The 23,590-nt window shown below is 50.1% G+C and overlaps 1 protein-coding gene across 2 annotated transcripts in view; it reads left to right on the forward strand.

The window, feature by feature from the left end:
- Positions 1 to 290: 290 nt before the first annotated feature.
- Positions 291 to 23,590, forward strand: part of LOC122390381 (carnitine O-acetyltransferase-like) — a 55,341-nt gene continuing 32,041 nt past the window's right edge. Inside the window, exons 1-7 of one of the 2 annotated variants that reach the window (XM_043383274.1) lie at positions 291 to 994; positions 2,714 to 2,916; positions 3,252 to 3,387; positions 3,902 to 4,074; positions 4,290 to 4,443; positions 4,749 to 4,920; positions 5,187 to 5,580. In XM_043383274.1, coding sequence (XP_043239209.1) covers positions 800 to 994; positions 2,714 to 2,916; positions 3,252 to 3,387; positions 3,902 to 4,074; positions 4,290 to 4,443; positions 4,749 to 4,920; positions 5,187 to 5,580 — 1,427 coding nt within the window. In that variant the 5' untranslated portion in view covers positions 291 to 799. Of the gene's footprint in view, positions 995 to 1,975; positions 2,380 to 2,713; positions 2,917 to 3,251; positions 3,388 to 3,901; positions 4,075 to 4,289; positions 4,444 to 4,748; positions 4,921 to 5,186; positions 5,581 to 23,590 lie in introns of those variants that run through there. The other variant, XM_043383275.1, reaches the window with a different exon arrangement.

The following is a 23,590-nucleotide window of genomic DNA, read 5'->3' on the forward strand; positions in this document are numbered from 1 at the left end:
TCCACATTCAAAGCTGGTTCAAACAGCCACACACCGCTCGATCGAGTCCCGAGTGCTTGATCTAATTGCACAAGGTCAATTAACAAATCTTCACCGTAAAAAATTGCATGTTTTCGTATCACACATTTTACTTTTATCAAGTTTTGTTTTGTGTCAGCCTCCTCTTAACCAGTCCACACTCTTGTGCTCTTTTCCCTTAAACCCGACCTCAGCACCTGCCGTTTTAGTTATATGGCCTGCCCTTGGCGACCTTCCCGGCCGTGGCCAGGTCACATGTCCGCCGGCGTGGTCCGTCGGCGGCTTCTCGCGGCGCGGTCGCCCACCACATCGATCGAGCCAGTGCCCTCTGCCGCGCGCGTCTGGGCTCGTCTCTGACGTCAACAGCTTGGCCGTGGTCCAGTCGGGCCGGGGGCAGGTCCGCCCTGCCTCCGAGCGTGGCAGCTCAGTACATACACGAGCTTGTAGCAGCTGCGGCAGCCAAACTCTGGTGCCGGCGGCAGCTAGGACGGTGATTCTGTTGTCCCAGAGTCGGCGAGTGCTCCTGACCCGCTCTGAGTGAACCTGACCTTTTGTGTCGAGAGTCTTTGGTGACCTATCGGTCAAGCCGTCACCAGCTGTGCTGGTGTGTGGCCTGTGGGTCACGGTCTCCACGAGCTGGTGACTTCCGCCGCCGTTTGGTGAAACTACAGGACAGAGCATTACCCCCGCCGTGCTGAGGTGACTGGTGGTACCGCGGTGCTAGCGACTGGTGACTGGACGGTGCAATTGGTCAGCTCCTGTCGCTTTATAAGCAGCGACAATGCTGGTGTGCCTCCCACGCTCCTGCGTGCCGGGCGCGGACTGCGAGTTCGGCCGCGAGCTCAAGGGAGGAAGCCGTAACCGGAAGCTGCGCAGGGGAAGTCTGCTGGCTCTGGTGGCTCGAGCGGTCGCCGCCGAGCTCGAGGCGGCCCCCACACACGAGCCGGTGGCCACAGCCTACCACCTGTTCAACGAGGTCAGTATCCGGCGACCATTGGCCAGTGGCTACAGCCTATAGCATGCCTTCTACAAACTAGGCCAGTATCCAGTGGCCATCGGAATAGCTGTCTCATGTCTGGCAATATTGGCCCAGTTAGCCAGACGAGACACTTGACTCCGTCTCCCTCTGTGAAATATCACCCTGCAACTGTTGAAGTCTGGAGACGACGGGTCTCAAATCATGGTTCAGCGTCAACCGTGAACCGGACATAACTACTTGTACCTACTCACAATTTCTCGGCTATAACTAAACTTCACACATGCAGTAGGTAAAGTTTGCTTTGCAGCTGCTAGGCCATTTCAGTCTGCCTGCCGTCCATATTATGACAATGAGATAGGGGAACAGAGGGAAAAATTTGGCTAAGCCGACCACGTTGTCAATAGACATTGCGATTGAGATAGAATCTAGAATGTCGATACCGTTCCATTCCGCGGTCATTCCGGATAAAGAGTTTATCAAGTGAACGACATTCGTAGCTACCTAAGCGGAGATGATCAGCATTGCAGTATGGATAGGCATAACTGTGCAGTGTGTCAAGTGTGTGGCGTGTTACATATAAGTCCAAGGCTCATCTCTCTCATAATCGGCCTGCGAGCGGCTCACGGTGGACGGGACATGAATGGACGTCGCACAAAGCCAGAGGCGCGGCGGCCAGAGCATTGAAAAAAATGCCGCAAACATAAGCTCAATCCAGTCATCAGTAGTTATATGGCAAACCCTAGCTTTTTTGGGTAGATCCCCTCCACAGTTGACAGTCCACACTCATGTAAGAGCTTATTTTCATTCCACTCTCATTTTCCACATTCATAACGGGCGGCTGAAAAAGCGAAAAAAAAAACTCTCCCTAAAGCTGAAGTTTTATATGGCAGCGTAATATGGAAGCTGTTAAGAAACTCAACGCCCTAAAGACGTTTGTGACGCACCTGCATTTCTTCGAGGGCTGTTCACGGACCCTGTGTGCGGTCGGACCGCACACAGCCTCCAAGCTCCGCCCACTGCGTCCCTACGTCAGCCTTGCGTCACCGCACACAGCGACCGCTGTGGCCGGTCGGGACTGGCCACAGCGGACCGTCCACCGCACGCAGCCGTGACGTCAGAGCCGCCTACCCATCCCCTACCCCCACGCCTGCTGGACGTACCGCACACACCGCACGCAGCAGTGTGCGGTGCCCGTGAACACCCCTCCGATTTGTTTTTGTTATTGTTTGTGTTGTGCTCATAGTTGGGCTGTGGGGCATAGTAGGTGTTAGGTCACTTTTTCCCTTTTCTTGAGTCAACATTAAATATTACAATATTAGTGAACGCAAGCTATGGCGGGGACACTTTTGATGCATAGGGCTGGAAGAACTGCAGCATTCATTGTGAGTCAGTCAGTCGTCTTTGCCTCGTGTTACTGTTTTATCTCTATACATTTCGGAGTTACGCGGAATTGCAATAAATAAATATATATTTCAGGTACCTACGTAGCTGTTTGTTCTGTGTTAATATCAATTTGATCATTCAGTATTGGATACATACTGTATCACATATTTTAACAGGCACATACTGTGATCAGTGATGTAGGTAATCATGTAAGAAGTTGAAGTGCTGTCTGACTTCTGTTCTGAACTGCTGTGGGTGTGTTTTCTTTATAATTTCAGTTCATGGTGTATGCTGTGTTTAATAAGGTGATGATGCATTTCTGTCTGTTCGCAGGCCCAGCAAAGCAGCTGGCGGCTGCAGAACACATCAGTGATCTCGCAGCTGTGCCAGCGCAGCTTCCTGCCATTCTCCTACCCGAGCCTCTCAGCACTTCTGCAGCACTCTGCCCAGTACACCACTGCTCCGCCAAAGCCTCCTGTGCAGCTGCCTCGGCTACCACTCCCTGCACTTGAGAACACACTCAATAAATACCTGAGGTGAGCTGTGTAATCAGCTCTTGAACAGGTTCTTGATCACTTTAATATTGGTCTGTCTGGGCAACAGCAGCTCATGTAATGGGGCTTGCCATTACAAAAGTAGTTTTCTTGTGCAGAGTCAACTTCAAGGTTAAGGGTAAGACTTAAGGGTAAGCCCATAATGTTATACTAGAATTACTTTGAGCCCAGCAATTATTAGAGCTGCTGTGGAAAGCTATTTACAAGACTATTGCTATTGGCAGGTCAGATTGGGTACCTAATCAGTAGGTATTTTAATGCCTTAACCAGTGGCATTTACTTTGACATGTGTTTATCAAGCACCTTACTGCCATCAGGTCCCTGAGGCCACTGGTGACTGCTGATGAGCTGGTCAATGTGGAGAAGATGGTCTCTGAGTTCCTGAAGCCGGCCAGCACAGGGCAGAAGCTGCAGGCCATTTTGGAGAAGAAGTACAACAACACAGACAACTGGGTGAGTGTCTTGTCTGTTGAACAATACAACCAGCTCTCTGCAGGTGCCCAGAACCAGAGCTGATTCAACATTGTTATTGTTACTTCTTTACTATATTTGGACCATTTAGTGCCCTGTCATTGAAGTGTTATTGTTTGCACCTAACACATTTCTTTATTAAATGTGGTTAGCATGTTAGCACCAGGACAAGAGTATCTGTCATTTTACTCCCAGTTGTCATGTATGCTACTGTGACATCTTGACCTGCCATTGTAAATTGGTGAGTTAATTAAACTTTCAGTTGCCCCCAACATTTTCCGTCATGCATGACTAACTGACACAGAATAGCCACAATGAGTGATGTGGAGTTGTCAGCAATTGTCAATACAATACTGCTCCCACTCTTTTTCTCTCTAATTCCTCATATGTCCTGTCAGTCCCCCTCCAGTAATGTTCTCCATGTATGTTGTGCCGCTCCCCCCCCCCATTTGCCATTTCTCTGTTCCTGTTTGTGACACCACCCTGCCCTCCCCAGCTGGCAGACTGGTGGCTGAACACAGCCTACCTCGAGTACCGCTCCCCAGTGGTGGTCTGGTCCTCGCCCGGCCTGGTAATGCCACTGCAGCAGTGGGACACTCAGCAGCAGCAGCTCAAGTATGCTGCGCGCCTCATCTCAGACGCCATGGCTTTCAAGAAGTTGCTGGATGAGTGAGTGACACATGCTAATGCTGTCGAGATTTTAACTATCATTGTGTGTGCGGCAATCGCTAATATACGTTACCAGACGCATCGTTGTGGAGCGTGGAATGATAGTCGCTTCTGCTCGCATCAGCTCTCAGTGACTTTGTTATGGGTCTTTGGGTCTTTGTGATTGCGCTCACCCGGCCAGTAACTGACATCAGCGCCGCTCTGCCGTCGATCAGGGGCCGGCTGCCTCAGGAGTACGCTGGTCCGGATCCGCTGGACATGCAGCAATACAAGGACGTGCTGGGCACGTGCCGCATCCCCGGCGTCGATCACGACACGCTGCAGTTCCACCCGACCTCGGAGCACGTGCTGGTCGCCCACCGCGGACACGTGAGTCGCCCTCCGGGGCGGGGTTGGCTCGGGAATCGACGGTGATTGGGTGTTGGAGATTTGACGCAGTCACGACGCTGTGGTATCTATGACGTAGTCGTCATTCATTCAGCTGTTACTTTTTTCTCCAGTTTCGTCACAGGGTTTTACGTGGAGAGGATATACGCCGCTGATGTTTTTACATCGTCTTGTGATTTTGGGCTATAAGAAAATCGCCCCGTCACGCCAAATTACGCCATATTCTAGAATGTTGGCAGGCCACGCCATTTTCTTATGCTGACACGATGTGGGTCGCTATGTCTCAGTTTTTCACGCTGAGGGTGTACGGCCGGCACCGGAAGCTGCTCAGCGAGGCGCAAATCTACGAGCAGCTGTGTCAGATCGCCGCTGCATCGCAGATTGATGCCCCCGGCGTCGGCATTCTCACCACCGAGAACCGGAATGTCTGGGGAAAGGCCTACAAGAAACTCTGCAAAGGTGAACCTCATTTTCGTTTGTAATAGCCGTTTTTAGCTTTTAAATTTCCTATTTAAGTTTCAGTTATGCAAGGCATGATCTTTAATGGCTTCATGCGATAAATGGTATAACTTCAAGATCATGAAGCTGGCTGTAAATGCGAATCTTACATACCTGTTGTCTACCTGATTTGTTCATCACCTCTTGACCTTGTTAGCCCTTATGCTTCCTCTTCCACCGACCCCACCCCGGAGACGCAGCTAACCCATCCTCCCCTGCTGCGGCAGACAAGGAGAACCGCCACTCGCTGGAGGCGATCCACTCGGCGCTGTTCGTGGTGTGTCTGGACGGGCCGAGCGCACCGCTGGACGTGAACCGGCAGACGGCCGCCGCCCTGCAGTGCGTGCACGGCGGCGGCGCCGACTACAACTCCGCCAACCGCTGGTTCGACAAGTGCATCCAGTTCGTGGTCGGCTGCGAGGGGAACGTGGGCATCACGTACGAGCACTCGCCGGCCGAGGGCGTGCCCGTGGCGCGCATGATGGACTACCTGGTGCAGCACCGGACTGACGACGGCGGCCGACTGCCGGCGCTCGACGTGACGCCGCCCGAGCGGCTCCAGTTCAACCTGGACGACGAGCTGCACCGCGAGCTGACCCGGGCGCGCGAGGACCTCGAGATGTAAGTCGTTGGGGAGGGGGGGAGGAGGGACATATGTTTTTGCTTAGACTGAGGTTGGGAAAACTATTAAGATATAATTGTCTAATCGCAATCAGATGACTTTTTCATGTATCGTGATTAATGATGCATTGAGTAAATATTGAGTTATTATCTGTCGCAAAAAAGGTTTTGGTATAGCGATAAGGATTGCTGCGCAGTTTTGTTGTGCACACCAGTGCCTAAGAACAGATATATTTTGGAGGCGGATGTTGTTGTCAAAGCAAACGGGGTCACCCTCTGTTCCCTCAATTGACGTCACATCTCCTTGAGGATGACCGTTGTCACTGGCAACAAGCCACCCTGTACGGGAGCGAATGACGTCAGCGAGTGCCAGCACTGCACTTTGTTGTGTCATTTGAACTGTTCTCTGTTATGCCACCAGATATATAACGAAACAAGTATCAGTTTTGATAGTTAGGCTCAGTACAACGCGACTACATTTTTGATTTCCATTTCGCTGGGAAAACAAATTCCATTGCATCATTCATTGCCACTGCAAGCGTGGCCTCTCGCTTTCATAAATCATGGATAGCTATGCTTGCCGCCATTCAGCATTATGTACCGGCGTTATGTGGCTATTTCTGACTCCCAGTTCATTGTATCCAGGGTATTTTTCCCTGCCCTATGTCTCCACGGGTGCGGCACCTCCGGTCAGGCGCGGGCGGGCGGCGTGCCGGCCAAGGTGTCGCAGTTGGACGCGCTCTGTTGTGACACGTGTGCCAGGGAACGGCCGCTGCCAACTGTCAGGGGCACGGCCGGGTATTTTTAGAGCCGCCACGGGGTCAGCTATGCCGCACAGTCCCGCCCCGTCTCCGCTGACACAGCCGACGCTGACGGCAGATAATTGAAAGGCCGAGAGCGGATGTGCTGTGTCATCACAATGGAATTCATTATTGCGATGCTTGAGAAGTGCTAAAGCTAAAAGTTTTATCTCTCTGCGGAATGCTGCACTGCAGCTGTCACTACTCGCTCGTATCAATATTTCAATGATCATCTAATTTGCCTTTGCTGTAAAAGCTCACTAGTGTACAGTCTGTCTTAAAAGTACCGCGCAAAGTGACGGTGGATCCATTCAAGCCTGACCGATGAAGGACTGCCAAATTTGAGTCACCGAAGCAATGGACATCCTCGTCCATTCCCCAGCTCAGGGGCGGATCCAGAAAATCTCCAAGGGAGGGGCCATTAGAAACCAGGAAGCCCCCCCATAATCCCACCTGTTGGAGGCCCCATCTTCCCACTTGTTGGCCCCCCCCCCAAAAAAAAACTGCGTCTATTGAGCTTATCTAGCTGTTCAGGCAACATCTCAACATCTGTGCAGGCTTGGAGGCCCTCTGTGCAGGTTAGGAGGCCCTGTAAAAGTGGTCATCTCTGTGAGTATAAGAGACCTCCAAGTTATGAAAAGCTTTACCAATCTTCTAACAAAGAAGTCTTCTCAGCTAGTCTTCTAAGAAATAACTAAGTGGGTAGGTTAAAAAAGAAAAACTCATCGGATTTCGGCCACTTTATTTTCAGGAGGCCCCCTTTTCAGCTTTTTAACTTTTTAACTTTTTATTTTATTTTTGAAAAAAAATCGGCCAAGGGGGGGGGGCATGGCCCCCATGGCCCCCCCCCCTTGTATCCGCGCCTGCCCCAGCTCCATTGGTTCGGTGACTTTCAAATTATAGCAGGCCCTTCCTCGGTCAGGCTTGATGGATCCACCGTCACTTTGCGCGGTACTTTTAAGACAGACTGTACAGTGGGTCTATTTTAGATCTCCAGAGCCACCACGTGGCGCTACGGTCGGGGTAGGGCGAGTCCAAAAGCCGAGGGAAGCGAGGTCACCGGTCATTGTGGGGGAAGGAGGGATGGGGAGTGACGCGGTATCACGGCGCATGGGGCGTGCGTAGCGCCGGGAGTCGGCCGCCCAGGGCCGCCCGCCACTGCGCCGAGGCTGAGGGGAGGGGATGACGGTTGCGGGTGCGTTCACTCCGGTATGGTGGTATCCTGTTCATGTGGAACCAGTAAGAATGCGACTGAAGGGAATCATCTCAAACAAACGGGCAAGCGAGAGGCAGCGCCAGTTCCAACCAAAATGCTGAACAATGATAATTGAAATCTAGGGCGTATTCATAGCATGCAACTATTCAGTCGATAGTTGCATGATGTCTAACGTTTTTCTAAACTGTTATTTGAGTTTGATATTTTTCATTTGGCACGTTCAGTTTTGGTGGCTTTTATTGGGTCGAAAGAATCAGAAAAGAAAAGAGTTAAAACAAGGGCGGCGCCACCGTGGGGGCAGTGGGGGCAGACTGCCCCCACTGGCAGGAGGCCGTGGGGCAAGACTATGTTTTTGCCCCCACAAAATTTGGCTGATGTTGAAATGGGAACAGAAGACCGGTGCAGCATTCATGATAGGCGGTTATAGTTGTACGCCTGTTTTTGACGGTCCCCGTATCAAGTGCATCAGCAGAACGTTCGTTCTCGGATCGTCTGTCGCATATCTCGTACTCCCACTCATTCTCCTACTCATTTTCGTTCACCAGAAGGCTGCCCTCGAGCTTGACCTCGAGAAGGTTGAGAGGCAGTTTGTCAAAATCGCCCAGAGAAGAGATCATCCTCTTTTGGGGACCCTTAGACTGTCACTGAGACTGAGTTCAGGGAGGTATGACAAAATGTGATAGGTAGGCATGTATATCCGATTTAGCTGGAAATGTATGTGGATCGCCCTAATGGAGCTTATCCCGAAATGGAAACACCCTCAGTTTGTTTTTCAATAGAAAAACACAATTCTAAAGAATAGTGTTTGTCTAATGAAGAAACAACCTTCGGGTATTCTGGTATCAATCGTGTGTGAGAGAATCGCACATATACGCACTACGGTAAAAAAGAGAACTAGGTACTGATTATTGTCTTGAGGAATGCACCATTTTACATCTCAACATAACATTTTCACAGGTTTGTGTCTCGCCCAATCTAGTTTTATAGTTTTATTTGCTCGCGACTCGCCCGGGCCCGGGGGGGGGGGGTTAATCCCACCCACCGCAGCCCGGGAGTAGCCCTCCCCCCTGTCTAACTCCGTAAATAAGGCAGCTACGGAACCAAAAATTGTACCAAACGAAAGGTATCTACGAGAAGATTCTATAGCACCTTAACTTTTTGACGTAAGGTCAATTTTCAAGGTCAAAAGTCAGGGTCAAAGGCAAAAACCGGCTCTTTTGTAGTGGTCTCAAAGTACGTGTTCCAGAGGACGGCATGGTGCATAAAACCGGCTAAAATGGATGTTAAACGAAATGAGAGAGTCTGAGGATTCCGATGACGTGCATAACATTCAAAGTCAAGGTCACGGTCGTGATCAAAATTTACCACAAACTTCGCACTTTTCTTATATCTTGTATGCTAAATTCCGAGATGTTTTGAAATGTTTTGAAGCTTAGCGGGCCCCTATTTGTGCTTTAGCTTACGATACCAGGCTGCTAGAAGGTTAAAGTCACAAGAGAGTATCCTTGCTAGAGGCTATTTCACTTATTCAAGTCAGGCATAATAATTAAGACATGTTTTGCCATCCTGATGCTCTAAATTAATGCTTAGAGCAAAATGGATCCCAGAATCGTGATCAGCGGCTACGAAATCATCACAAACAACCTTTCATGTGTCAAAGTCAACCAAACGTCATTCGAGGTCACGTGAAGTCAACATAAAACTTGACCTTTTCCAAACAATATACCGGGTGGCCCAGAAAAAACGTTCCGAACTTTGGAGGCCTATATATTAAATTCGAGTACAAATAACGAGCCTAAATTTTCATCAAGTTTGCGTCATTTCTTTGCGCATTGGTATGCCAAATTATAACACTATACCATCATTTTCAAGCTGGGAATCTTGAGATGAATTAAACAAGACGTTTTTGCTTTTTTTGCCGATGTCAAACGATAGTGATGATTGGGTTAGACGTCCCATGTTATAAAAAAGAGCACGTGAATGAAAACTGACACGTTTGTTCTCATTTTAAATATTTTCGTCTCACTTATGTGCCAAATATTCAAATACTGAGCCAAAATGGTGCTCATGGATGCCATTCGTTTCAACACCAAATCATGTTTCGAGCAGGAGTGGCACGGTGCATGGATTACTGCTGATTACCCTCCTTTCAGTAGATCAAACAGTAAATCGACCGGATAAGGAAAACAAACTAAAGCAGACTGGTTCCTGTGACAGAAGACCACAGAATAGCTTATCAAAAACAACATTGCCAGCAGATGACAAAAAAAACTGGTTGAAAAGCTACCTTCTCCCAGGAATGTCAGCCAGGAAAGCATTTGAGCCGAAAGATGGTTAGAAAACTGGAAACTTCTTCCGATGCCGCTGGCACAGAGCCATCGTGGTTGCCTGAGGGAATGTGTCATCCTGAGACCCGAACCATCAATGAGACTAGCTGCCAGTAGAAGTCATGGGCATGGCTCTAGGCCGCGGTGCCGCGGGGTGAAAGTGTCCCGTTCACTCACATTTTTTAGTAAACATCGGAGCAAAAAAGTAATTTTTACATGGCATGCTTGAGACACGAACCGTTTAAAAAGTAACTTACCGAACACCATGAAAATCACACTATTTACTGAAAATGTGTGCCGCAATGAATATTCGAAGCTTCAATGTTGTATCATTATCACTTTCTGAGAAATATTGATTTAAAGTTGGGAACGTTTTTTCTGGGCCACCCGGTATATGTTATTCGACGCGTCTCGACCAGACGAATGCGAAGGTACCGCTGCCGTAGCTCTATGACCATTTTATTGACGTTATTTGCGAAAAAAAAACTAAAGCCTCAGCTCGGGGTCGTTGACCTGACCTCTGACCTCAGGTCACCAAAGTTACTTAAGTATTTTTCTAGGTCAAATGCTACACGGCCGTGCTCGTTATTTATCTTTATCTCCAAGACTCTGTTTTTGGCAGCTGGTTGAAGTTCGCGTCTGTCACACCAAAGTTTGCCGTGCAGGAGTCTAGAAAAATCGGCCCTGAGACGTTATCAAGAAGGCCAGGTCCAATTTGTTTTGCTTCAAAAGATTTCAAATTTATGGGGGATAAGGTACAGCAAGTTTCGTCTTTCTACTTATAAGCGTTCATGAGGTATCGCAAATATTCGCCAGGGGAGGCGAAAAACGCTCCCTCCCCCCCCCCCCCCCTCCCCCGTTCCGGGCCCGCGAGGGTTAATACGTATGCAATATGCATGAAACCTGAAACCATAATAATTTTTAATTGGCAACATCTAGGAACAAGGTGCTCATGGATTTTGCAGATCGGGGTATCAGACAACAGTCGGGTCACCTCAAGCTTGCCCCCACTGGCGAAAATTCGTGGCGCCGCCACTGAGTTAAAATGACTCCAAAAAAGACCAAAAATATTTTCTTCAAAATGAACTTAGCTAAACATTGATAAGCGATAATTTTTACTTTTTTAAAGAGGATATCGCCCTGCGCAGCTTACTGGGTGTTTGGGCTAAAGTTCGGCCAAAGTGTCTGACGTCTGTCAATGTCACAAGGCGAAACCCCAAGGTAAATGTCCGTCCCGGTAGCTCGGTCGGTAGAGCGTTGGACTCCGTGTGATGAGAGCGCACGTCCCGGTTGTAAAAGTCCGGGTTCGAAACGCTGCGTGAGCTTGACGTTTTGGAGCTTGGGTATGGTTGTGGTTGGTGGCAGGCCGCTGCCAGGCGAAGTCAGTGAGGGGACCGACCGTGCGCGGCTGTGTGCGCACGTTAAAATTTGGACTCTAAATTCTGCCATAAACCAGGAATTGCTTGATCGGAGGGTAGAGGGCAGTCAGCGCAACAAGCTCAGCTTAGCGGGGACCTTGTGATTCCTTTCATTCAAAAGGTTCGGGCCAAATTTATATTAAAAAAGGGGAAGCCGAACCAGGCTGGGCTGAACCCAGTTGGACCGGTGTCTTACACGCAATCATGGTCAGACAAAACAGAGGCTAATTTCGGGCCAAATATTTTTTATTAACTGATCTTATTGTTTTTTAGCTTACACGTATAATAACTTTGTTTTTAACTCGAGACTTTATGCACAAAAAATGTGGCATTCGTCCACTTTTCCTCATCTTCTCTTAACGACTTGATTTGACCTTGAAGGCCCATCTTACCAGAAAAAAAAATCACCTGCGTGATAATTATGTGCCAAAGGGCGTTCTACGCAAGAAACGCCAGCCGGTCAAAAAACTGGTAAACGATACGATCTTTCTAGTGCTTGAATTATATTCAATGGAAATTTTAGGAGACATAGATAATCGTAATCCTTATAGATACTGGGCGCTCGGAGCAATCGCTGGCATTCCATTGCCAGCTGCATTACCAACATCACATTTGCATTATCTTGGGTGCATCATAGTTGACAGTAGATGAGCCGGCCACAGCAAATCCATGCCTCATTATCCTTTCCTTCCAAGCAGCCAAGCTAACCGGCCGCCCGGCCCACCACCGCGATATAACGCTGGAGTGCGTCATTTGCCTGCGGCAGTGCCCCACCGCGCCGGGGCTGTTTGACAGGTCACCCGCACCGTGACCTCGCCAACTGTCCCCCCCCCTCCGCCCACCTCCCCATCGGGCCCAGCTCGGTAGTGACCTCTCCTTGAATTTCACATGGACTCGACTGAGGCTCAACGCCATCTAGTAACGTCTGGAGATCCTTACTAGATCCACTGTACAGTCTGTCTTGAAAGTACCGCAGCATGGGCTGCGGCGGCCCGGCGAACTAAAGGTCGGGAGCTCGGTGGTTTGAGAGCCCCAGAGCACGTGACGGCAGTGAGCCAGGAGAGAGTGACCGGGCAGGTCGCGTGGGGTGCCGCTCTCCCTTACTCTTTCCACCCCGCTGCGGCGCCTGTCGCCCGGGGGCACGGGCCGTCTGCGAGCACGAGTGGAGAACTTGACCGGCCCGGCCGATCCCCCGGTTGCCGGTTCACCCTTGGAACTGTTTTATTCTCGACGAAAAGACAGACGTAGCCAATCTAAAGGATGAGCGCGACTGCTTGCATTGTTATCAGAACATGACACATATTGAACAATAAGTTACGATCATGGAACGGAACAGAATAAATGTGAAAATCTCAGAACTATGGGTTAAAAGCTGATCGATTGATCCAGTAACTTAGGATAAGGTAATTTGTTTCGGATTTATTAATGCGAGATAAAAAAGAAATCCCATTCTCACCACCCTTGTTGAGGTTGAAACACGAAAAGCGAAAGCCAATGGAAGTAAGATGGAATGGAAACCTTTTGCGGCTTTTGCTCATAACTAAAGGAAGCCAAAGCAAATCCTACACTTGGGTGTTTTTCGTCTTCTTTTCTTCCATCTCATTACAAGGAGTAGTAAAGTAGTCTTGGTTACAAGTATAATCACTATCATGCCAAAAAAGTTACGAACCATTCAAACTATAGACCACCAATGGCTGCTACATAAAAACATCACAAAATAACTAGCCCATTATACTCCTTTGTTTCCTATCCATAAAACTTGCAGGCAAATATTTTCTTTTTTACGATCGAATGGCCAAGCAATTGTTCGTAGCGCCTACTTCCAGGTAGAGGATACGATCACTTTGATAATTGTATACCAAACACGAATTATGCGGATTTATGCGGGAGGTCACTGAGATAATGGGTATTAACAGGTAGCGGCATATTAACCCTCGCCGGCACAGGGGGGGTTGATGCACCCCCCTAAGGTTTTTCTCGAATAACATACATTAGGGTGGGTGTCAAGGTCACCTGAAGATCAGGTCAGGTCATTGACCTTTGGTGACCTCGGGTGACCTCGGTTCACTTTTTCGAGTTTTACATGTTTCTAGGCTAGTTTTTGGAGCTGAATTCGAATTTAGCAACCATTTGAACATTTACGAAGTAGTTTTGGTGCCTTCGTAACATGTTACGAAGCTGTCAGAGGCGGTTGACACGTATTACGAATACCCGTCACAACCCCTACCGGTTGACCTGACCTGACCTGACCCGACCTGGTCTAAATGCTTAGAGACATCATCTCTGATCAAAACTAATACGATATTCGTGATCAGCACCCCGGAAAACCACATAGCAGCCACACTTTAAGACTTTCTAACAGGTCCCGATTTTCCCGGTTTTCGGGTCATTGACCTGACCTGGAAGGTCACCCGATGACCCAGGACCTTAAAATTGGGTATCATCGGCTTCCTCTCGTGACGGGCAACACGCTCGTTTTTTCTGCGAAGCTCCAGCTCAATCAGGGGCCAAACACGGGGGGGTCGTACCAATCCCCCCTTGTGCCGTCGAAGGACGCAAAATGGCCTGTGCCGGCGAGGGTTAATCAATTTCAGTTCCTGAGTGCTCACTGTTCACTGTTCAGCTCAGGATGAGAGTTGAGATCATACGGGACTGTATAGTGTGAATTTTATTCGTTTAACGATCTATCAAAACTCCTCTCTTCCTCCCTCTCTCTCTCCCTCCCTCTCTGTCTCTCTCCCTCCCTCTCTCTCCGTCTCCCTCCCTCTCTCTCCGTCTCCCTGTCTCCCTGTCTCCCTGTCTCTCTGTCTCTCTGTCTCTCTGTCTCTCTCTCTCTCTCTCTCTCTCTCTCTCTCTCTCTCTCTCTCTCTCTCTCTCTCTCTCTCTCTCTCTCTCTCTCTCTCTCTCTCTCTCTCTCTCTCTCTCTCTCTCTCTCTCTCTCTCTCTCTCTCTCTCTCTCTCTCTCTCTCTCTCTCTCTCCCTCTCTCTCTCTCTCTCTCTCTCTCTCTCTCTCTCTCTCTCCCTGCCCCTCCATAAGATGCTGAAAATTTTAGCAGACTCCAACGAATGTTGCAGAGTCTAGCTACCAAAGCAGTCCGAGAGTCGGGAGAGTTGCGTCCATCCCCGTACCGGCAAGTGATACGTTTATCTTATGGCAGTGCACTGGTCCGGAGTCAGAGTCGGAGTCGGAGCCGATCAGCAGGCCGACGTCAGATTTAGAGTTGCAGTCGGAACAGCGCCGTCGCGACTCAGAACCCCTTTTCTTTATATTTTCGGCTTCAAAGTAGTGTGATGGTGCCCCCTGGGGGTCCGGAAGCGGTGGGGAGTATGTTTTCAAAAAAAAAAAAATATTGTTTAATAAAATTTCGTTCATCGGGGGTGTTTTCTGTCCGAGATGGTTGCCGACCTGCGCCGTGCTCTGGAACGACCTCAGGTGAGTGTTTTCGGCTGGTAGATCCTCAAATGGTTGATTAATGAGTTGATTTTCTTGCTGTTTGATTTCTCTCTTGTTCAAACGTAATTACACACCCATTTCCAATTGCTGGTCGGTCCGTTGGTTTCAAGCTGACCGATTCCTTTCCGCCACCGTTCCTTGCGCCTGGGGCTCGTCACAAACAATATTTATAATGAGGCTGGCTTGTCGCTTGTCAACATATAGTCTTCACTGCCTAGGATGGTATCTGTCTCATAAGGAATTTAGGACACGGAAGTCTCCCCAAAGCATATAATTTTGATGCCTCCCTTGAGGACATAACCTGAAGCCACCATCTGATACCTGATAGCTACCCACCATTCTCTCCCTTTCTTATGCCTATCATCCCAAAGATAATCGAGTACATCCCCATTTAATGTCGCCCTCAATGCTGAGATTAGATCTCCCGCTGGTCCTTACACTATATGACGCATACCTCAATCTCCCTCAGACCCACTCTCTTTGTCATACCTCTCTCATTCCACTACAATAAATTTGATCTCGCGTCGACCTCTCAGTCCCTCCCAGCAATTATTCTAACTCCCTCCAGCGGTACATATCAGGGACAATAAACGCAATTTGTTCAATAGACTCCGTGATTAGTGTGAATTTCATCTAGGCTTACTCTTACCTCCCAACGACTTATCGCGCCACATTCCAACATTGGAATCGTGTGTGCTCTTCCTAGCACCTCTTGGGCTCGCTGGCCCAATATCCTCGAACACCTACATCACTTGACCCTGATTACTTGTCTAAAGGTGCAACGCAGGTAGCGATTACATTATTAGCGTTCGTCGATGGGTGTGATTGGTTCAATCAATCTCTGCCGGCCCATTCCCTTCGAACACCTACATCATTTGACCCCGATTACTTGTCTAAAGATCGACGCGGTTAGCGTCAGTTATTAGCGTTCCTCGGTGGCTTATGATTGGTCCGTCAACCTCTGCCGCTCACGGCACATCTCTGTTTCCCTACTAAAACCCCGCGGCCGGACGTTGGTTACTGACCCTTGCAGCCCTTCTGTGAGAGACCGTCTTACGCGTTTTAACCTAACGAACCGGTGGACACAAGCCTGCTACCCCGACGACCGCAGTCTTACCGGGCTCATAGACAGGTACCTACTCAGTACTCTCATGCAATCATGGCACCCGCAAGTGGCGCCTTTGAATCATTGACCGGTGTGATTCGAAAGACTCCATGACTGAATCTATCCTGCAATTTTATCCGACGCCGTGGAATTCTGTCCTGCAGATGTGTTTTCAAGCGCGTTAGCGTCATGAGTGATGTATGCTGCGATCTTTCCGACGGTGGACTTATCACTTACCTCATCCCGGCGGTATTACTCCTCGCCTTATTATTCTATCATCTTCTTCGTATTTGTCACTCACCTTGGGCGGGGCGCTCCCTCGCCCCGTCTCTCTCCGACTCACCTCTCAGCTTGGGCGTCTTATGGCGTTCTTCGTTCCGATATCTGCCTAACATACTTACTTCTTCCGTAACGTGAGACAGTTCCAATCCTAGTAGACTTAGACGTATCAGCAGAGTCAAAAACACATGAAAGTGTTGCAACATACCTCCTCTTCGGCTAGCATCCATCCTTAGATCTTTCCCTCCTTGTGTAATTCCGGTTTCAATATCTATCGACCACTTCAAAGTCACTCCTTCTGTATCTCCTTACCTGTCTGATCCGTAGAATCCCTTCAGTCCATGTGCGCACCGCTGCGCGGTACGAATCAATTGTTACCCGCGACATGAACAAAAAAAAAAATCATTGGATAGAGGAATCTGCGCCGCCATATACTCAGACCATCTACTACTCCTTTCATCTACACGATATTTACGCCTACCAGCCGAAACGTCTCCACCGCAGCTTGCTATATTCACTCAGTGACGTCATATTCCAGGAAACAGACTGTGTTTACACTTGTTGATCAGTAATGACGTCATAAGATCGTGTCGTCGGCGGGTTGGTACATCATCGTCTAACCTTGAGCCCTGATCGGCGGCCGGCTAGTACTCTTGCCGGCGCTCACATACGTGCACGTTACCCCGGCAACGGGCTATTGACCAATGAGAAGCGAGAAAAGTGTTACGTCACTGCGATTTTTCATATACCTGTGCCCCCCGGACGTGACGTAGTGTGCTCGCGCGCGTGCAGGGTCTCTGCGATCGAAAAAGAGCGCTAGCAGCGCGCCACTCGACGCCGCAATTGTCTAAAGCGGCGTGTTAGTATGCTTTATTATGAATGATGTACGTCTGTATACTTAGCGAATTATTGACATTGACGTTCAGCGACAGATTCGCGGACCCCTAGGATTCCGCTGAAAATCCCTACATAGGGGTAACTTGGGGCGTAGAGTCGCGTGGTGCAATCCGTTAAACCCTACACCTAATACTTTTCCCGCTAGAGGGCAGCAAAGTTCCAGCGACAGATTCGCCGGACCCCTAGGAATCCGCTGAAAATCCCTATGTAGGGGTAACTTGGGGCGTAGAGTCGCGTGGTGCAATTCGTTAAACCCTACACCTAATACTTTTCCCGCTAGAGGGCAGCAAAGTTCCAGCGACAGATTCGCCGGACCCCTAGGATTCCGCTGAAAATCCCTACATAGGGGTAACTTGGGGCGTAGAGTCGCGTGGTGCAATCCGTTAAACCCTACACCTAATACTTTTCCCGCTAGAGGGCAGCAAAGTTCCAGCGACAGATTCGCCGGACCCCTAGGAATCCGCTGAAAATCCCTATATAGGGGTGTCTTGGGGCGTAGAGTCGCATGGTGCAATCCGTTAAACCCTACATCAAATACTTTTCCCGCTAGAGGGCAGCAAAGTTCCAGCGACAGATTCGCCGGACCCCTAGGATTCCGCTGAAAATCCCTACATAGGCGTAACTTGGGGCGTAGAGTCGCGTGGTGCAATCCGTTAAACCCTACACCTAATACTTTTCCCGCTAGAGGGCAGCAAAGTTCCAGCGACAGATTCGCCGGACCACTAGGATTCCGCTGAAATAGGGGTAACTAAGTTCCCGGACCCCTGGGATTCCGCTAAAAATCACTACATAGGAGTAACTTGGGGCGTAGAGTCGCGTGGTGCAATCCGTTAAACCCTAAACCTTATACTTTTCCCGCTAGAGGGCAGCGAAGTTCCAGCGACAGATTCGCCGGACCCCTAGGATTCCGCTGAAAATCCCTACATAGGCGTAACTTGGGGCGTAGAGTCGCGTGGTGCAATCCGTTAAACCCTACACCTTATACTTTTCCCGCTAGAGGGCAGCTTAGTTCCAGCGACAGATTCGCCGGACCACTAGGATTCCGCTGAAAATCCCTACATAGGCGTAACTTGGGGCGTAGAGTCGCGTGGTGCAATCCGTTAAACCCTACACCTAATACTTTTCCCGCTAGAGGGCAGCAAAGTTCCAGCGACAGATTCGCCGGACCCCTAGGAATCCGCTGAAAATCCCTACATAGGGGTAACTTGGGGCGTAGAGTCGCGTGGTGCAATCCGTTAAACCCTACACCTAATACTTTTCCCGCTAGAGGGCAGCAAAGTTCCAGCGACAGATTCGCCGGACCCCTAGGATTCCGCTGAAAATCCCTACATAGGGGTAACTTGGGGCGTAGAGTCGCGTGGTGCAATCCGTTAAACCCTACACCTAATACTTTTCCCGCTAGAGGGCAGCAAAGTTCCAGCGACAGATTCGCCGGACCCCTAGGAATCCGCTGAAAATCCCTATATAGGGGTAACTTGGGGCGTAGAGTCGCGTGAAGCAATCCGTTAAACCCTACACATAATACTTTTCCCGCTAGAGGGCAGCAAAGTTCCAGCGACAGATTCGCCGGACCCCTAGGATTCCGCTGAAAATCCCTACATAGGCGTAACTTGGGGCGTAGAGTCGCGTGGTGCAATCCGTTAAACCCTACACCTAATACTTTTCCCGCTAGAGGGCAGCAAAGTTCCAGCGACAGATTCGCCGGACCACTAGGATTCCGCTGAAATAGGGGTAACTTGGTCGCCGGACCCCTGGGATTCCGCTGAAAATCCCTACATAGGAGTAACTTGGGGCGTAGAGTCGCGTGGTGCAATCCGTTAAACCCTACACCTTATACTTTTCCCGCTAGAGGGCAGCAAAGTTCCAGCGACAGATTCGCCGGACCCCTAGGATTCCGCTGAAAATCCCTTCATAGGGGTAACATGGGGCGTAGAGTCGCGTGGTGCAATCCGTTAAACCATACACCTAATACTTTTCCCGCTAGAGGGCAGCAAAGTTCCAGCGACAGATTCGCCGGACCCCTAGGAATCCGCTGAAAATCCCTATATAGGGGTAACTTGGGGCGTAGAGTCGCGTGGTGCAATCCGTTAAACCCTACACCTAATACTTTTCCCGCTAGAGGGCAGCAAAGTTCCAGCGACAGATTCGCCGGACCCCTAGGATTCCGCTGAAAATCCCTACATAGGCGTAACTTGGGGCGTAGAGTCGCGTGGTGCTATCCGTTAAACCCTACACCTAATACTTTTCCCGCTAGAGGGCAGCAAAGTTCCAGCGACAGATTCGCCGGACCCCTAGGATTCCGATGAAAATCCCTACATAGGCGTAACTTGGGGCGTAGAGTCGCGTGGTGCAATCCGTTAAACCCTACACCTTATACTTTTCCCGCTAGAGGGCAGCAAAGTTCCAGCGACAGATTCGCCGGACCTCTAGGATTCCGATGAAAATCCCTACATAGGCGTAACTTGGGGCGTAGAGTCGCGTGGTGCAATCCGTTAAACCCTACACCTAATACTTTTCTCGCTAGAGGGCAGCAAAGTTCCAGCGACAGATTCGCCGGACCCCTAGGAATCCGCTGAAAATCCCTATATAGGGGTAACTTGGGGCGTAGAGTCGCGTGGTGCAATCCGTTAAACCATACATCTAATACTTTTCCCGCTAGAGGGCAGCAAAGTTCCAGCGACAGATTCGCCGGACCCCTAGGATTCCGATGAAAATCCCTACATAGGCGTAACTTGGGGCGTAGAGTCGCGTGGTGCAATCCGTTAAACCCTACGCCCAATACTTTTCCCGCTAGAGGGCAGCAAAGTTCCAGCGACAGATTCGCCGGACCACTAGGATTCCGCTGAAATAGGGGTAACTTGGTCGCCGGACCCCTGGGATTCCGCTGAAAATCACTACATAGGAGTAACTTGGGGCGTAGAGTCGCGTGGTGCAATCCGTTAAACCCTACACCTTATACTTTTCTCGCTAGAGGGCAGCAAAGTTCCAGCGAAAGATTCGCCGGACCTAGGATTCCGCTGAAAATCCCTACATAGGGGTAACTTGGGGCGTAGAGTCGCGTGATGCAATCTGTTAAACCCTACATCTAATACTTTTCCCGCTAGAGGGCAGCAAAGTTCCAGCGACAGATTCGCCGGACCCCTAGGAATCCGCTGAAAATCCCTATATAGGGGTAACTTGGGACGTAGAGTCGCGTGGTGCAATCCGTTAAACCATACACCTAATACTTTTCTCGCTAGAGGGCAGCAAAGTTCCAGCGACAGATTCGCCGGACCCCTAGGAATCCGCTGAAAATCCCTATATAGGGGTAACTTGGGGCGTAGAGTCGCGTGATGCAATCCGTTAAACCCTACACCTAATACTTTTCCCGCTAGAGGGCAGCAAAGTTCCAGCGACAGATTCACCGGACCCCTAGGATTCCGCTGAAAATCCCTACATAGGCGTAACTTGGGGCGTAGAGTCGCGTGGTGCAATCCGTTAAACCCTACACCTAATACTTTTCCCGCTAGAGGGCAGCAAAGTTCCAGCGACAGATTCGCCGGACCACTAGGATTCCGCTGAAATAGGGGTAACTTGGTCGCCGGACCCCTGGGATTCCGCTGAAAATCCCTACATAGGAGTAACTTGGGGCGTAGAGTCGCGTGGTGCAATCCGTTAAACCCTACACCTTATACTTTTCCCGCTAGAGGGCAGCAAAGTTCCAGCGACAGATTCGCCGGACCCCTAGGATTCCGCTGAAAATCCCTTCATAGGGGTAACATGGGGCGTAGAGTCGCGTGGTGCAATCCGTTAAACCATACACCTAATACTTTTCCCGCTAGAGGGCAGCAAAGTTCCAGCGACAGATTCGCCGGACCCCTAGGAATCCGCTGAAAATCCCTATATAGGGGTAACTTGGGGCGTAGAGTCGCGTGGTGCAATCCGTTAAACCCTACATCTAATACTTTTCCCGCTAGAGGGCAGCAAAGTTCCAGCGACAGATTCGCCGGACCCCTAGGATTCCGCTGAAAATCCCTACATAGGCGTAACTTGGGGCGGTGAGTCGCGTGGTGCTATCCGTTAAACCCTACACCTAATACTTTTCCCGCTAGAGGGCAGCAAAGTTCCAGCGACAGATTCGCCGGACCCCTAGGATTCCGATGAAAATCCCTACATAGGCGTAACTTGGGGCGTAGAGTCGCGTGGTGCAATCCGTTAAACCCTACACCTTATACTTTTCCCGCTAGAGGGCAGCAAAGTTCCAGCGACAGATTCGCCGGACCACTAGGATTCCGCTGAAATAGGGGTAACTTGGTCGCCGTACCCCTGGGATTCCGCTGAAAATCACTACATAGGAGTAACTTGGGGCGTAGAGTCGCGTGGTGCAGTCCGTTAAACCCTACACCTTATACTTTTCCCGCTAGAGGGCAGCAAAGTTCCAGCGACAGATTCGCCGGACCCCTAGGATTCCGCTGAAAATCCCTACATAGGGGTAACTTGGGGCGTAGAGTCGCGTGGTGCAATCCGTTAAACCCTACACCTAATACTTTTTCCGCTAGAGGGCAGCAAAGTTCCAGCGACAGATTCACCGGACCCCTAGGAATCCGCTGAAAATCCCTATATAGGGGTAACTTGAGGCGTAGAGTCGCGTGAAGCAATCCGTTAAACCCTACACCTAATACTTTTCCCGCTAGAGGGCAGCAAAGTTCCAGCGACAGATTCGCCGGACCCCTAGGATTCCGATGAAAATCCCTACATAGGCGTAACTTGGGGCGTAGAGTCGCGTGGTGCAATCCGTTAAACCCTACACCTAATACTTTTCCCGCTAGAGGGCAGCAAAGTTCCAGCGACAGATTCGCCGGACCACTAGGATTCCGCTGAAATAGGGGTAACTTGGTCGCCGGACCCCTGGGATTCCGCTGAAAATCCCTACATAGGAGTAACTTGGGGCGTAGAGTCGCGTGGTGCAATCCGTTAAACCCTACACCTAATACTTTTCCCGCTAGAGGGCAGCAAAGTTCCAGCGACAGATTCGCCGGACCCCTAGGATTCCGCTGAAAATCCCTACATAGGGGTAACTTGGGGCGTAGAGTCGCGTGGTGCAATCCGTTAAACCCTACACCTAATACTTTTCCCGCTAGAGGGCAGCAAAGTTCCAGCGACAGATTCGCCGGACCACTAGGATTCCGCTGAAATAGGGGTAACTTGGTCGCCGGACCCCTGGGATTCCGCTGAAAATCACTACATAGGAGTAACTTGGGGCGTAGAGTCGCGTGGTGCAATCCGTTAAACCCTACACCTTATACTTTTCCCGCTAGAGGGCAGCAAAGTTCCAGCGACAGATTCGCCGGACCCCTAGGATTCCGCTGAAAATCCCTACATAGGGGTAACATGGGGCGTAGAGTCGCGTGGTGCAATCCGTTAAACCCTACACCTAATACTTTTCCCGCTAGAGGGCAGCAAAGTTCCAGCGACAGATTCGCCGGACCCCTAGGAATCCGCTGAAAATCCCTATATAGGGGTAACTTGGGGCGTAGAGTCGCGTGGTGCAATCCGTTAAAACCCTACATCTAATACTTTTCCCGCTAGAGGGCAGCAAAGTTCCAGCGACAGATTCGCCGGACCCCTAGGATTCCGATGAAAATCCCTACATAGGCGTAACTTGGGGCGTAGAGTCGCGTGGTGCAATCCGTTAAACCCTACACCTAATAATTTTCCCGCTAGAGGGCAGCAAAGTTCCAGCGACAGATTCGCCGGACCCCTAGGATTCCGATGAAAATCCCTACATAGGCGTAACTTGGGGCGTAGAGTCGCGTGGTGCAATCCGTTAAGACCTACACCTTATACTTTTCCCGCTAGAGGGCAGCAAAGTTCCAGCGACAGATTCGCCGGACCACTAGGATTCCGCTGAAATAGGGGTAACATGGTCGCCGTACCCCTGGGATTCCGCTGAAAATCACTACATAGGAGTAACTTGGGGCGTAGAGTCGCGTGGTGCAATCCGTTAAACCCTACACCTTATACTTTTCCCGCTAGAGGGCAGCAAAGTTCCAGCGACAGATTCGCCGGACCACTACGCCCCAAGTTACCCCTGTGTAGTGATTTTCAGCGAAATCCTAGGGGTCCGGCGAATCTGTCGCTGGAACTTTGCTGCCCTCTAGCGGGAAAATTATTAGGTTTAGGGTTTAACGGATTGCACCACGCGACTCTACGCCCCAAGTTACCCTTATAAAGGGATTTTCAGCGGATTCCTAGGGGTCCGGCGAATCCGTCGCTGGAACTTTGCTGCCCTCTAGCGGGAAAAGTATTAGGTGTAGGGTTTAACGGATTGCACCACGCGACTTAACGCCCCCAGTTACCCCTATATAGGGATTTTCAGCGGATTCCTAGGGGTCCGGCGAATCTGTCGCTGGAACTTTGCTGCCCTCTAGCGGGAAATGTATTAGGTGTAGGGTTTAACGGATTACACCACGCGACTCTACACCCCAAGTTACCCCTATGTAGGGATTTTCAGCGGAATCCTAGGGGTCCGGCG

The sequence above is a fragment of the Amphibalanus amphitrite genome, unplaced genomic scaffold (genome assembly GCF_019059575.1).
Source record: "Amphibalanus amphitrite isolate SeventyFive unplaced genomic scaffold, NRLGWU_Aamphi_draft 000394F_arrow, whole genome shotgun sequence".
In the NCBI taxonomy this organism is placed as follows: domain Eukaryota; kingdom Metazoa; phylum Arthropoda; class Thecostraca; order Balanomorpha; family Balanidae; genus Amphibalanus; species Amphibalanus amphitrite.